Genomic DNA, 16,476 nt, shown 5'->3' with positions numbered 1-16,476 from the left:
CTCAATACAATGAGATCTTCATACAGCAATCTGATATGATTCCAGTTCTCCAAGACTGATGAAGAGACAGGGAAGCAAGTCAGGCAGTAACAGAACTTGTACTTGTCTGAATACTAGTTACTGAGAAAGTGGGGAGAATGCAGTTGCTCTCAGGTCCTGCTTGTGGTTTTCTTGTAGACATCTGGTTGTCCCCGTGAGAAAAGAATGCTGGACTAGATGGACCTTTGGCTTGATCTAGTAGAGCTGTTCTTAGGTCAGGCAGGCAGACAGGGTTTCCATGGAATAGGGAGGGGTGAAGACAACAGCAAATAAGCTACTTGAAGACATAAAACAATAGTTCCACCAACTGAAATGACATGAACTTCTGCACATAATTTTCCTGAAGGCTTGCTAAATAGTGCCAGATGTACTCAAATATATGTTAAATAGCATTGGGCACAATATGGCACCCCACAGCACAACTGCCAGGGAGGCAAAAGACAAACACCCAATGTTATTCTCTGAAACTGACCCTGGAGGCAAGAACAGAACCACTCTAAAACAGTGCCTCCAATACCCATCCCACTAAGTCAGCTCAGAAGGATATCATGATCAATAGCATCAAAAGCCCAAACTAGGTCTGTCCTTTTCCTGATAAGTGTCATCCATCAGGGCAACAAAGGGCAATTCAGTCACGTAACCAGGCCAGAACCCAGATTGAAATGAGTCAAGATAATATGTTTTGTCTGCGAGTAGTTGCAATTGTTGCGCCATAAGCTGGAACCGCTCCCTTCTGCAAGGATGTGTTGACCACACTCTGGATCTATTTGGCAGGCTGTAATAAGCCAAGAGGGGCAAGGGTTGAGGAGACACGTTGATGTCTGCATTGTCACAAGGACCTTGCCCACATCATCAGCTATATAAACTGAAACTGAAGTAAGGAAGTTGCAGCAGATGCTGCACTGAACACCTCAATTCTTACCATAGAATCATAGAATCATAGAGTTGGAAGAGACCACAAGGGCCATCGAGTCCAACCCCCTGCCAAGCAGGAAACACCATCAGAGCACTCCTGACATATGGTTGTCAAGCCTCTGCTCAAAGACCTCCAAAGAAGGAGACTCCACCACACTCCTTGGCAGCAAATTCCACTGTCGAACAGCTCTTACTGTCAGGAAGTTCTTCCTAATGTTTAGGTGGAATCTTCTTTCTTGTAGTTTGGATCCATTGCTCCGTGTCCGCTTCTCTGGAGCAGCAGAAAACAACCTTTCTCCCTCCTCTATGTGTCATCCTTTTATATATTTGAACATGGCTATCATATCACCCCTTAACCTCCTCTTCTCCAGGCTAAACATGCCCCGCTCCCTTAGCCGTTCCTCATAAGGCATCGTTTCCAGGCCTTTGATCATTTTGGTTGCCCTCCTCTGGTGTCATCTGCAAATTTGATCAGGATGCCCTTGTGAGCATAGATGGTATCTTCATTTTGATGGAGAGATGCTTCCCCTCCCCTTTCTGATTTAGAAATGGAGGAGGAAGAGAATTAAATTACACTGGCAGGAAGAGGTCCTGATGGAAGCAAACATGACTACAATGTGGGTGTGCTTGGGTTTTGCAGAGAGGTTGGTATGTTCTTATGCACAATTCCAATTTATGTGCTGGTTTTGATGCTCAGAAAACCAATCTGCATCAGCACTGCAGATTGTAGCTTTTTGTTTCAAGCTAATTTTTCAAGCAGATAACAAGGATGTGAGATGGCAGGCTAAACAATTAGTTTCAGAGAGCTTTTAATTTTTAATCACTGCACACTGTTTATCATCTTCAGAGCTGCAAGGAGTGGCAGCTGTAATTCTCTGTGATTTACTCCGTCCCATACATCTGAAACTCATTCTATTCCTCAGGGTTGTAGCAAATCTTGATGCAATGGGACAAAGGAGAAATAAATGACACTGGGACAAAATGAAGGAGTGTGAAAAGGAAAATACAGCGAGCAATAGATTTTGTTGTAAACTAACGCCATGAGACCCGTCACAGAGAAGCAGCTGTTGTGTGATGTGTTATTACTTACGGCCGTGCAGCCTACGTGCCAGGCTGACTTGCCATGAGTTTGGAAGGGAGGTTGAATGTGGCTTGGAAGCAAAGCAAGCAGGAGGAAAAGCACAGTTGGTGGGGGAACAGATCATCTTGTTCCACTTTGGCACAGCATACCATAGCAGCTTGCAAACAACTTCTGCAAAGTTTGAGGAACACTTCCCACTATATGTGTGTGCATTTGCTTAATTAATTAAAATATTTGAAACCCGTCTTCCCCACTCCTCAAGGCAGTTTACAACAAAATGGTAAAGCACTCCATTCAACATATACAAAATACATTTAGAAATAAAAAAGTGGAGCAGTGCTGACTTTAAAAGTTTTCAACAACGCAGCCTCCAAAAAGCTTGCCATCCTTCTGTCCAAATAGATGGATGTCACAAAAACTGAGATGGGAGGAACATAAAAATGGCTTCTGGGCAAGGTCATTCCACTGTGTTGGGGCAACCAGAGAAATGGCTCATCTCCTTGCAGCTGATGTTCTGACTTCCTGAAATGAAAGAACTTTGAATGAATCTGATTATTAGCAAGTGAACGGCCTCAGAAACTCATGAAGGTCAAAGCCAAGTGGAAAGGTCCATAGTTCAGTGGCAGAGCATCTGTTTTGCGTTCAGAAGGTCCCAGGTTCAACCTCCAGCATCTCTTGTTAGGGCTACGAATGTTCCCTGGATGAAACCCAGAAAACCAGTGCTGGTCAGTGTGAAGACAGAACTGAGCTAGATGGTCCAATGGTCTGGCTCTTATGTTCCTAGATGTGTCATAGGTCAAGTAAAAAGTAGTAGACAGTTCCACTTTAGTGTGCACTACAGTACCTATGAAACTTGCCTGTCAAACATCTATGGGCTATCTCTACCTCTCAACAGCTGAGCTATTGATGTGAGGGCAGCAGTACAATGCCGGGGTACCAGGAAATAATGTAGGTTTTAGGAATGCCCCCCTCCCAGCTTTGGAACTGAGGTTCACTTGACACCGTTTGAGCTTCCCCTTTTTCTTTAGTTCATCTCTCAGCAGACATTGTAAAAGGAGGCAGGAAGTGGCTGCTGGAAGGCTGTTTAGCAGCTCTTACTTAGAACGACTTGACTGTGCTTTGAACCTGCTTATGGACTGGAATTTTCTCTGCCTTGCTGTGACTAGTCTCTCCTTGAATTCTGCCTGGTGTGTTTGCCCGTGCCTGCTTATGGGTCCTTCAGTTTTCCTTCAGAGGTACCTAATCTCCCAATGTCCCAGTTTGCCCTTCTGGGAAATAGTCAAGCCTGTGGACCCTCCCGCTCCTGTTTTGGAGGATTCTTGCCCCTTGGGCCACTTGAACTTGGCTATCATACTCAAAACAAACAAACAAACAAATTTCTTTCCAGTAGCACCTTAAAGACCAACTAAGTTAGTTCTTGGTATGAGCTTTCGTGTGCATGCACACTTCTTCAGATACACTGAAGTGTACACTTCAGGTACACTGAATTCACTGAAGATTCACTGAAGTGTACACTTCAGGTACACTGAAGTGTATCTGAAGAAGTGTGCATGCACACGAAAGCTCATACCAAGAACTAACTTAGTTGGTCTTTAAGGTGCTACTGGAAAGAAATTTGTTTGTTTGTTTGTTTTGAGTATGGCAGACCAACACGGCTACCTTTCTGTAACTTGGCTATCATACAAAGTCAGATCTGTACTCCAGAACCCTCTCTCCTCAGCTGCTGCCTTGTCAATGTCTCAATTGTCCAGAGCAGCGAAAGGAAATATTTGGCCTTCCATGTTGCTGCACTTCAGCTACCAACATCCCTGACCATTGGCAAAGGCTGGCTTAAGCTAATGGGAGTTGGAGACCAGCAACCTTTGTAGAGTCTCAGGCTCCCCACTTCTGGACCAGAGGCAACGTTTACCAAGGTGTGGGGACTATATATTTTCTGTACAGCAGTACATGTCAAATTTGATTTGTGACACCATTGCCTTCCCCTGCACAAACTGATTATTCCTTCATCTTGCATCCTTCAGCATATATTAGAGCAACAGGCGTCTGTTGCCAGTTTTGTGTGAATCTCAAGTAGCAAGAACATGGAGCCTGTTACTTAGAAGTCCTTGGCTTTAGGTCTACTTCTGCTGTCAAACTTCAGTGTTAACACATAAGGTGACGAGCTTCTTGTCCTTGATGCCTATGAAATTAGACAAGCTTGAATAAGATCCTTATGGCCACTTAAAAAACAATCTGGTTTAGCTATCTAATCCATCTAAGGGGGGAGTGTGTGCAAAAACCTCACCATCTTAGCTAATGGCAGGATTTAACAGTTGTGTCTTAAGGGGATTTGTTCTCTCTCTGGATTTCAGCTTGGTGAGATGAGCGAGAAGAGCCGTCTTATTAATTTGTCCCCATTCCTGCACATTCCCGCCTCCGAGAACAAGGACCTGCCATAGCTGTCAACTTTTCCCTTTTCTTGCGAGGAATCCTATTCGGAATAAGTGAATTTCCCTTAAAAAAGGGAAAACATTGACAGCTATGGGGCCTGCCCATTCACAAAATTGTGCTGGTACTGGGAGGGGCAAGTTCCCAAACACTCATTTCATGGGAGCTAAGACTAAAATACAATGAATATCCCCCCCAAAAAAAATAAACCGAGTACAAGACAGAGGTGGTGTCTGAGCCTCCAAACCACTTTATTGAATTCACATTGCTAGGAAGATCCTGGCACACAAAAACCTCACAGCCAATGGTAGCCCCCCTTACAGTCAGTTTTCAGGGCCAAACAGAAGAAGAGTTTTGCTTGATCAGACACATCCAGTCCAGCATCCTGTTCTTAAGAATAGCCAGACAGGTACCTCTGGAAAACCCATAAGCAGGACATAAAGGCCTTGTTGTATACTCCCAGTATTTGGTATTCTCAGGTATACATACTCTGATTGTGGAGGTTCCATTTTGCTATAATTGCAAATAACCTTCCATGTACATGTCCTCTATGGATTTCTCTGATCTTTTAAAAATCCATCTAAGCTAATGGTCCCCACTGAGTCATGTGGTAATGAATTGTATAAGATAAATATACATGGTATAGAACCAACTGCTAGTCAGTTTCACTGAGTCGTCCCTGAGACAGAGGTGGACAGGTAGGAGGCTTGTTGGGCAGGCAGATAGTTGGGGAGGAATTGGACCATGCCATGCTCCCAGTTAAGGTATGAATTGGACTCAGAATAAACTGGGCTATTTCTGAGATTTGGGGCAGTTTTTCTGAGCCACAGTTCTAAGCATGCTGAGGGGAGCTCTCCCTACCACTAAAAGCAATGTTTGTTTCATGTTTATGCCTTTAAACAATTTGTTCTTCTAAAGTCCTTCTTTGCTTGCCTCCTCATCAATGTGCATTTGTTTTGCCGGCAACTGTTTCTGATTTGGGCAAGATTCCCATTTTTAAAAGGAAGGGTTGACACTGCTTTTAGCGATGTAAAGGCTTCCTTACCCCCGAGGATGTGGACAGGCTGCTTGGACGCGTGAAACCAACCACCTGTCTCCTTGATCCTTGCCCATCCTGGCTAATAAAAGCAAGCCGGGAAGGGCTGGGCGATGGGCTCTGCGGGGTGGTGAATGCTTCCCTCTGTGAGGGAACATTCCTAGATCCGCTGAAAGAAGCGGTCATTAAACCGCTTCTTAAAAAACCATCTTTAGACCCGGCCAGTATGGCCAACTATCGCCCAGTCTCAAATCTTCCATTCTTGGGCAAGGTGATTGAGCGCGTGGTTGCTGAACAACTCCAGGCACGCCTGGAGGATGCGGACCATTTGGATCCCTTCCAATCAGGATTCAGGCCTCATCATGGGACTGAAACTGCCTTGGTCGCGCTGGTTGATGATCTCCGGCGAGCTAGGGACAAAGGTGAGAGTTGTTTCCTGGTTCTGCTGGATCTCTCAGCGGCCTTTGATACAATCGACCATAACATCCTTCTGGACCGTCTAGAGGGGCTGGGAGCTGGGGGCACTGTTATGCAGTGGTTTCGCTCCTTCCTCCTGGGCCGTGTTCAGAAAGTGGTGGTGGGGGATGAGTGTTCAGACCCCTGGGCCCTCACTTGCGGGGTGCCTCAGGGTTCCGTCCTCTCCCCCATGCTTTTTAACATCTATATGAAGCCACTGGGAGAGATCATCAGGGGGTTTGGACTGGGTGTCCATCAATATGCAGATGATACCCAGCTCTACCTCTCTTTCAAATCAGAACCAGTGAAGGCGGTGAAGGTCCTGTGTGAGTGCCTGGAGGCAGTTGGAGGATGGATGGCGGCTAATGGATTGAGGTTGAATCCTGACAAGACAGAAGTACTGTTTTTGGGGGACAGGGGGCGGGCTGGTGTGGAGGACTCCCTGGTCCTGAATGGGGTAACTGTGCCCCTGAAGGACCAGGTGCGCAGCCTGGGAGTCATTTTGGACTCACAGCTGTCCATGGAGGCACAGGTCAATTCTGTGTCCAGGGCAGCTGTCTACCAACTCCACCTGGTACGCAGGCTGAGACCCTACCTGCCCGCGGACTGTCTCGCCAGAGTGGTGCATGCTCTGGTTATCTCCCGCTTGGACTACTGCAATGCGCTCTACGTGGGGCTACCTTTGAAGGTGACTCGGAAGCTACAACTAATCCAGAATGCGGCAGCTAGACTGGTGACTGGGGGCGGCCGCCGAGACCATATAACACCGGTCTTGAAAGACCTACATTGGCTCCCAGTACGTTTCCGAGCACAATTCAAAGTGCTGGTGTTGACCTTTAAAGCCCTAAACGGCCTCGGCCCAGTATACCTGAAGGAGCGTCTCCACCCCCATCGTTCTGCCCGGATGCTGAGGTCCAGCGCCGAGGGCCTTCTGGCGGTTCCCTCATTGCGAGAAGCAAAGCTACAGGGAACCAGGCAGAGGGCCTTCTCGGTAGTGGCGCCTGCCCTGTGGAACGCCCTCCCATCAGATGTCAAAGCGATAAATAACTACCTGACATTCAGAAGACATCTTAAGGCAGCCCTGTTCAGGGAAGTTTTTAATCTGTGATATTTTAGTGTATTTTTGGTTTCTATGGAAGCCGCCCAGAGTGGCTGGGGAAACCCAGCCAGATGGGCGGGGTACAAATAATAAATTATTATTATTATTATTATATTCCTTTTAAAAATGGAAATCTTTTCTTGAAGGAATTTAACCTCCTCTAACCCCACCCTCCTTTCCTTTTTAGAAGTCTTCTCATTTTATTTTGAACTTGAATTCCCTTTCTGAAACTAAATGTAGCTGTGTGAGACTTTCTAGGCAACGTGTGTGTGTGTGTGTGTGTTCCTTCTTTTCACATGTTATGTTGAGCAGTGCTGTGGTCACTGTTCCAAGCAGAAAACAAGATCTATGTGTTCCAGCCAATGATGAGCCCATGTGACATTCCTTTGCGTTCATGTGAGCTTTTGAGGATGCTGGGGGTAAGTTTAGACCTGGAAGATGTGTGTTCTTCAGGTCAGTGTCCCCATAAGGTACAAGGCCAAGGAACTAGAGCTTGGAGTGCAATAAGCAGAAGATATTGTTCTGTTCACTATGTGATGCTGGAAGACTAGGATCCCTGTATCCAATCCACAGGTTCCCTTTTGCCAACAGCCATGTTCAGTGTTGCATACATAGGTTGTATTCAGAGGTGACTCCGCTCTAGCTGAAGTGCTTTTTCTTGTGCCAGGCAGGCCACCTGATTTCCACCAATACCCTTTACCAATTGCACCCCTCTATTCCATATCTGCTCCTGCTCCAGATGGCCTTCAACCAAGAGAAGCTTTCGAGAGGCATAGGGAGGCTGCACTGGGTAGGAGGAATCAGTAGAAATCATTCCCTGCCTTGCAGAAACACTTCTTAGAACCACTAGTGACTTGTTCCACTACACCAGCAATAGGAAACCTGCAAACTTCTGGATGCTTTGGACTCCACCTCCCCTCAAGCCCCAGCCAGCATAGTCAGTGGCCAGGCATGATTGGAGCTGAACTTCAATAACATCTGGAGGGGCATAGGTTCCCCATCCCTGTCCAATTGGATGTTCATTTCTGCTCCTGAAGAGGACTCTTACGCACTGTGGACACACAGAGTCCATGGTAGGGTAGGCCTCATCTTCAGACCTCCAGTTCAAGGTGGTTCTGCTGTTACTGTCACCAGGTCATGGGGAACAGGGCGGGCTAGTAGGAGAAGGTGTTGCTTGCCATGTCTAGCTTTGCCCACTATGTATTGTATTCACTGTAGCACTAAGGATGATGTTCCATCAGTGCTGCGCACCTTCTCCCTCTTCTCATCCTACTATTCACCCTCTAAATCTGTTCTGGGGGTCTCCCGACACTCCAGAGCACATGTAGGGATGGTGCAGGGAGAGGAAATGGGGGAATTCTGATGCATTAGTGCAAACTCTTACACTAACACAACTATTTAGTTGACTCCCACCCTATATGTACCCTCTAGGGTAGCAGTGGGGGAAACTGACCTTCTAGATGTTGCTGGACTCCCAACTCCTGTCAGCTTCAGCCAGCATGGCCAATGGCTAGGGATAATAGGAGTTCAGCAACATCTGGAGGCATCCAGCTTCCCCAGCCCTGTCGTCAGGGTCTTCAGAAATAACTTGACTTAAAAGCCTTCTGCTGAGTTGAAAACACTCAAACCATGCTGTGTTTTTAAGGCACCAAATTGTTCCCATGTCCAGGATATAACAGTTGCAATTTTACGAGGGAAAACATTTAGCTGCCAAGATCATGGACAAAGTGTAACTAACAACATGAACTGAAAACAACCTGGGGCGTAAAGAGGAAGTCTTTTTGATTGTGTGCAGCTTCCCACTCCTGAAACAAAATAGGCCTTTCAGTATTTTTCTAAGGAGATTTTTGCTCTGTTAAAGTTGACGCCTTAGAAAGAACAGCTCTGACTTTTTTTCTAAAGCTGTCAGCGCATGTTGTGAACCCGAGGAGTTATGGGAACAACAATTTAGAGTTCCTAAACAGCAGAAAGGGGCCAACTATTGCTGTTAGAAATCTTTCTTAATGCCTTTGAAATAATATTATAGCGTAAAAAGAAAGAGACAATTTTATTTTCCTTGGTGTTAAAATTGTAGTAGAATGTGCTCACAGAAAATTAACTAGAATTATTCTGAGAGCATAGCATTCTCCAACTAAGCCCTATAAGCAGATGTAAAATACAACTGAATAGAAGAACAGATTCCCCCCCACAACTCCCTATGTATAATGCATGGCCAGTATTAGCTGAGTTTTTGTGTGTGTGCTGTTGTTGCAAAAAAAAAAAAAAGCTTGCTTAAAGCTAAATGAGAAGGCATTGCAGTGTGTGTGGATCCTAATCTGATAACAAACCCAGGAGCTGTTGATTAGATGCATTTTCTAGACAATAAAGGAAATAAAGATCACTTAGGGGCACAAAGACCATTAGGATGAACAATGAGGCAATTTCTACCACCATATTATAAAATGTGTGCAGAACTGAAGCACCCAATTGAATTCTTATATTTGAAGTTACTTAGGATTACTCTGTTTACAGTAGTGCAAGATCAATTGAAGCCTGAATAATTTACTTTCTAACTTGCTTAATAACCAAGAATCTCTAAGTCTGCAACCCCCCAGCTGCGCCCCAGTGTTTGTATGCAAGAAGGATGGGTGTGCAAAGCAGTGACTTCATGGTTTACTTAGTGTATAGGTGAAGCAAGTCTGCTTGTAAAGATGTAGCTGAATTTTGTTATTCCTTGACTCAGAAAATGATTCTTGGTGACTTGCAATTCTTGTCTTAAAAACAAGGTGAACGTTATGATCTTCAAGTTGTTCTCTGGCTTACCCACTTACCAGCTACCCTCTCCATACATGTGTGCTTTCATCTGCATGATACATGAACTCATGGGAGGGGCAGTAACCAGAGCAGGTGGCACTCACAACACTGTCTCATAACTCCAGCTCTGCCTATGGGCCCCGCAAAAGTTAGCCACCCCAATCTACGAAGTGCAGCAGCATCAATAAAAAAGAGAACACCATACTAAAACGTGAAGCAAGGTACCAATCCAGCAGCAGAAAAACTGAGTTCTAAGAATTTTTTTTTAAAAAAATGAAAAACTCTATCAACACCAGCTTACATGTTTTCAAGAAAACAATTTCTTTTCAAAATGAAGGCTCTCCTTCACCTCTTGGCAACTCCAAGGCAGCTCACAATGAAGAAGAGTTGCCCAGCTTACATGAAAGTCCTTCTTGTGTTACCCCTGTTCAGGCTGTCCGGAGAATAAAGATAAGGAAGAGAAGTGGCAGTATATCTGCTGTAATTGGGTAGGAAAGAGGAGGTGTCAAAAATAATTATTCAGTACAAGCATTCAGAACTTGCTGTATTTTAATTCAAGGCGGGATAAATGCTGCCGTCATCAGGAAGCTAGCCGAAGGTGTCATCTTTGATAAACAGGGCCTGCTTCACACATTTCCTGCGAAATCAATATAGGCCTGGTACTTATTTGCTAATATATCATGCCATCTTAGCAGTTCTGTTTTTGTTTTTGTCACTCTTTTGTTTCAGTGATTAGTGTCTCCTTTCACCGTGACAATTTGGGGGCCTTCTGGAAGACAGTAAAGCTATCAAAACCAGCCCCGTTAGTGGTTTGGTTTTTGTTTTATTCCACACAGCAGCAAGCTCTGAAAACTGTCAGGAGTCATTGTTTCATCACTCTTCTGTGAATTGTTTGGCACTGCAAACAAGAAATGGTGGGGAACTAGCGGAAGGTTCGGAGGAGGGCAATACATTAATAACTGAGTACAATTATCCATAAATCGTAGGAGCATGGATGTCAAGGGTAAAAAAATCAAAACAGACAGGCATCAGACAACCCTGAAAACAAAACTTTTAAAGTGTATTTCTGTGTTTGTTTCAAAGTCCCTTGCTGTTTTATTTCTTACCTATGTCCCACCTGACCAGAAACCCCTCTCCTAGTATCCTTTACATGCAGTACCCGCCAAACTATTCACAATAAACATTTTAAGAGTGTACATAAAGAGTAACCAAACTGCATGAAAAGCAGTTGTTTTCATATGGCCCAATAGACCTTAGAAAAGGCTCGGGGATAAATGTTTATGTTTCTTAAAGGCAAGGAGGCTCAGAGGAATCTTTGTATGAACAATTCATTCTACTAAGTAGAGGCCACCACCTCAACTTGGCAGACCTCACCATCCTCATAGATTTCAAAGTGTACTATCTACTCTCAGGCAACTGTACCTTTCTCATTAGTATACAGTTATCAGGGGAAGTGGTAGAGACATACTTTAGAATGTGTTTGACTGCATTTTACCAATAAAAAAATATTTTCCATGATAACAAAACTTTTAGCAACAATCTAGTTATATAATTGTTTCAAGCATATACCGTACTTAAGACATTAATGGTTAATATAGCATCTCCCGAGCCAAGGAGATGAGTAACTATGCAACCTTTAGATTTGAAGGCAGCCCCATATAGGGGAGTTTTTTAATGTTTCATTATGTTTTTATATACATTGGAAGTTGCCCAGAATGGCTGGGGCAATCCAGACAGATGGGTGGGGTACAAATAAACAATTCTTCATGTTGTTGTTGAACAGGATGTCCCTGTTTTCATCAGAGAAATGTTGGAGGGTATAAGATGGGAGTATGCTGCTTCAGAGAGAATTATATGTGTAAATCCTATGTGTGTAATTGTCTGAATAGTCATATGATGTGTTCTTGGCTTTCTTTTTTCCTAACATCTTCTAATTCTAAAGATTTTCTGTGACCCCTTCTTTCTTTTTACAACCCATGCCCTTCTTGCAGACATTTAGTTAATATTTTCTCTATTGTTTGAGTGAAAATGGCACATCTGTCTTGCATGCATAGTTTCTCTTTTGGCCTTTTGAGATGGGTAATGTGCAGTTCTAAATCTCAGTTTTGAAAGGCAAGGAACTTAAATGGCATTATTCTTTATGATTGGTCTCATGCAAAATCCCTTTTATTTTGTTTTTCCTGCTTAATTTTTGGCATTTCTATATGAATCATTGCAAATGTTAGCATTTGCTCACCGTTATAAACCACAAATTAATAAAAGTTTGCTGTGTAGACTAGATGCGCATACTGACTGAAAGCTAATCTAGACAGGATTTTACTCATCTCGTTTGGCCTTGTGGGTCAGTTGTTTTAAACAAATAACTTGCATGGGGATGAGGGGGATGAGACGAGAGGGATTTAAGTCTTTGCCCCTGCCATGGTTCTAGCTGGAATCATAAACCTCCCCCTACAAATCTGCTGTTTATAGTAGGATGAATACTCTGATTGGTGCCAACTTAATTCAGTAAAAGAGCAAGTCTAGGAACTGGGATTTCACCTACTCTGGATAGGGTAGCACGTCCCTTAAAAACACAGTTTCATAGCTTGGGGGTGCTCCTGAACTCAGTCTTGAACCTGGATGTCCAGTTGGGCATTGTGGCCAGGAGTGCCTTTGTGCAGGTTAAGTGATATCCGAATTGTGCCCATTCATGGAAAAGGGTAGTTCTGGCCATGGTGACAGATGCCATGGTTACAGCAAGCCTTCCAATGTACTGTATGTGGAGCTACCTTTGATGAGTGTCTGGAAAAAAGTCACATTTGCTCTCTGCCCACATTTTTCTCATCCATGATACTCTCCCCACAACCAGATCAAGAGCATGAGCCTGTGGTACCATCTCTTACTTGAAAAGCAGCTTTCTTATTTCCTGGTAGGGGAGCTTGCAATGCAAGGTTATCACCAGCCCTATATCTTGCACACACAGTATATGATTTGGATAATCGTACTGGATTCCCCAGGAGTCTCACAATGGAGGTTCCTTGAAGACACACCTCCTGTTGGAAATGAGATGGGACGGAATCCAGTCCTTGAGCAGTTTTGAGAATATGGCTGTCCTTGGCACACACCTCAGCTGGGAAATGAATAATAGAGGAAAGATCTGTGCATTATTTGCCAACAGCAGAGAGCAAGATTGCAGCTGGTTATTGCCTTGAAATTCCAAATATCTGAACTGCCTTCATTATTTTGCGACTCTCTTTTAGTCTCCAGCTACACCAAGACTTCATTAGCTTCTCTCAGTGTGTGCATGTCCTTTAAGCAAAAAATGTCAATTTGAGCAAAAGCACTCTGTCGAAATCCTTGGGCTTAATTTCCAATCCCAGCTGTGTGGCATTCTTTCTTCATGAGACTAGTCCAAATTTCCATATCTTGCCTGTGAGAGGGGTGATCACAACACTTCCATACCTCCTGCTCGTTCTTTCTCCCTTGTCTCTTTCATGTGAAGGCTTTAAGGGATCAGAGTCTCTCGCTTACTATGTTCATAAATGTACCCAGCATAACTGTGCATCAGTCCTAATGGATGATACTCTACCAGGCTATGTGCACTGTGTGATTTCGATGAATAGAAATATGCATAACTGTAAAACTAATTACAGCTATATTTTGCGCTTCTTAGATACTGCTACGTCTGCTATTAGTGATAATGAAGGATACTGGTGGTGATGATTATGATAATAGCTTCCTTGGAAGTGCAACTGTCTAATCTTATGTCTCCTTTTGTTTTGTTTTTTCTCCTAGCTGGGAGGCTGTGGGATCCTTGGAGTTGGCATATGGCTAGCAGTTACCCAAGGGAACTTCGCTACCCTCTCTTCTTCCTTCCCTTCCCTGTCAGCTGCCAATCTGCTGATCATCACAGGGACTTTTGTAATGATCATTGGCTTTGTGGGGTGCATAGGAGCCATCAAAGAAAACAAGTGCCTCCTGCTCAGTGTGAGTATAACATAATGGTGTTTCCGTTGTCTACCTGCATCCTGCTTTGTGGCCTCTGGCTGCTTGTGTTGATATTGAATTGATGCACAGCATTTTCTTAATGTTGGGTACTGTGCATTCTAATTGTACAGTCACCTCAACACCATATGCTGGAAATAGCCAACTGTTTTTGTCTGGGGTAAGACATATGCACTGGTTATGAATGGCATTCAAGATACATATTAAGCAGTTATGGATGATGTGGTACATGCCAATGTGCATCTAGGAGAGCCACCTAGCTAACAAAATGGCAACTTAAAACAAGGCTCTTAACCCTTGAGCTAGATAATGAAAAAAATTATAAATTTAGACATTTAAAGATGCAGGTGGGAGCACATCAGTAACATTGTTATTTGTTTATTTGATAAACCATAGCCATCACCAATATAAAGATAAAAATGGCAGTCCTGTAGAGCTGGTTGTCCTGTTTTTAGTTCTTAGCTATGATTTGCTTTTAACTATCAAATATATGAAATACTTTAATAATTTTCCTGGAATGGTCATGGAAGAAAAGAATGTGCAAGTTGAGTGAGGGTTTAAAAGAGTCCCCCCCCCCAGATTCAAACATAATACAGAGCTGTGGGTTGCTCTTAAAATGGAAGTGGAAGCCTTCAGTCTTCGCCTCTCACATATAGATGAGGAGAGAGGATTAGGAGTTTAAGAATTAACAAGGCTCATTCTCAGTTGCATTAATCATAGTTTATATAATCATCAGAACTGGGTGGTAGTGTGGCAATAGGTGAAATCAGTGCTTTTTTCTGGGGGGACACAGGGGTACATATACACCTAAACATTTTGTGAATCTAACGGGAGAAGAAACTAATTCTTTTTTAAAAAATACCGTAGTTTCTTCTCTAGCACGGTGAATCGTCAGTTACGTTGCTACCCCCGATGGCGGCCTCATTTCCTGTCACAGTGTTTCCTGAGTCTCAGACAAAATGAGAGTACCCCTAAACATTTTTTTTAGAAAAAAAGGCATTGGGTGAAATAACTCACCAATGTGTGGATGCCCACACGTATCATGTAGTGTTAGAGAGCCAAAATGAGACGGGGCTTCACGAGGGTTCCTTCTGTTTTCTGTTGTGTATTTTATGCAATTATGATATTTTGTTCATAATTCATTTTAAAAATCACATGGAGTTTGGGACAAGTACTTTCTCAGTCATAGATAATGAAAAACAACTTTTCTATGATTTTGGGGCTGACAGTAGTACACAGCAAGTGATCTGAATTGTCCCCTTTGTGATCTGGGTGATCCTCACGTCTCTCATGTTTGAAATAGCTGCTTAGCAACCTTTGCCTCTTGTTAAAGTTTAGGGCAGTGAGCAGAACTGAATGCTACTTTTCATTCTGGAGCAGTCATTCCCATTAAATCATTCCAGTCAGCACAATTTAGAGCAGGCTGAAAGCTAAAAATGAGAGGCAGAAGAAAGTTAGCTTAGAGGCAATTTTGTTCCCATTGTTTCTTGATTTTCTTGAAGTACGGCACACCTTAAATTGTACCCTGCCATGTCGGAGAGGAAAGCTGTCATCTTGTCCTCCTGTGCCTCGTATAGTGTGCAGTGCCTATGTATGTGGACAGTGGGTTGTTATTTTTTGCTGGCTTTTACATCAGTGAGAAAACATCAGTGTGGGGCTTTGCGCCCTGCACAAATGTATTCAGAAAATCCCCAGGGATACCATTAAGTACATTGGTGAAACCCAACCACATAGATGTTTAATACATGTTGGCATTAACATATAAGGCCCTGTGCAGCTCAGCCCTGTGCACTTATATGCCAAAATGGCCTCAAAAGAGCAATATTCCAGTTTTCATAGGATAGAACTGTATACAGTAACATAGACCCAGCTCCCTGACTGACTTGGGAAATCCAAAGCTAAAGCAGCCCCAACAGGTCTGACAGCACTCACCCACCCCACCAGCCCAGGAAATTGGTTCCATCGTCAAACTGGTTTTTTTGCACACCTCTTCAAATCACCTCAATATGTTTTGGCTGTGACATTCAAACTGAGCATTTATTTTTATTTTCTGCTTGTGTTGGCCTACTCGCAATAAGCAAGGAATGTCATAGCTGGAATTTAGAAGAAGAAAAGAAAAGAAAAGCACCGCGAGTCTACTAGGCGTGTGAATTGGCTTTCAGGTGTCATTTTTTTAAAAGGTGCCCAAGCTTCAGAGTCTCATCTGCGACAGGCCTATATATTAAGGGGGGAAAGAAGAAAATGTACTTGAAATAGGCTTCTAAAAAGCATTCTGTTTCCAGCTTTATTGAAAGAACTGACGCCCAAAACTCTTACCAGTGACAGGGAATTTGACTAGCGAGATGTTAAAAGGTATGTGAGGGAGAATGGTAAGAGATTGTCCTGTGAATGATTTTCTGTCCATAGTTTTCCCACACAAAGTTGTAGGTATTGATCCTTGTCTGGTGTTTCAGCTTCTGTTGTTTTAATGGCTTGAGACAGGAGTTGGGAGGGAGGGAGGTGACATCTGTAAGTCAGTTGGCTGGCAAGAGGCGTCCTTTGTGAAAGAGCTCCAGCTTTTTTGCAGAGCATGCAAAAAGTTCCAGGTTCAGTCTCTGACATCTCCAAACAAGGCTGGTCAGAAACCCCAGAGAGCTACTGCCAGTC

At 43.6% G+C, this 16,476-nt stretch overlaps 1 protein-coding gene across 12 annotated transcripts in view; it reads left to right on the top strand.

The window, feature by feature from the left end:
* TSPAN4 (tetraspanin 4) overlaps positions 1-16,476 on the top strand; it is a 502,529-nt gene that overhangs the window by 425,302 nt on the left and 60,751 nt on the right. For all 12 annotated transcript variants that reach the window (XM_053394604.1, XM_053394662.1, XM_053394671.1 and 9 more), the window contains one exon: positions 13,621-13,812. In XM_053394604.1, coding sequence (XP_053250579.1) covers positions 13,621-13,812 — 192 coding nt within the window. The remainder of the gene's footprint in view (positions 1-13,620; positions 13,813-16,476) is intronic.

Source organism: Podarcis raffonei, chromosome 1 (assembly GCF_027172205.1).
Source record: "Podarcis raffonei isolate rPodRaf1 chromosome 1, rPodRaf1.pri, whole genome shotgun sequence".
Lineage (NCBI taxonomy): Eukaryota > Metazoa > Chordata > Lepidosauria > Squamata > Lacertidae > Podarcis > Podarcis raffonei.
This window is presented reverse-complemented; position numbering and strand designations above follow the sequence as displayed.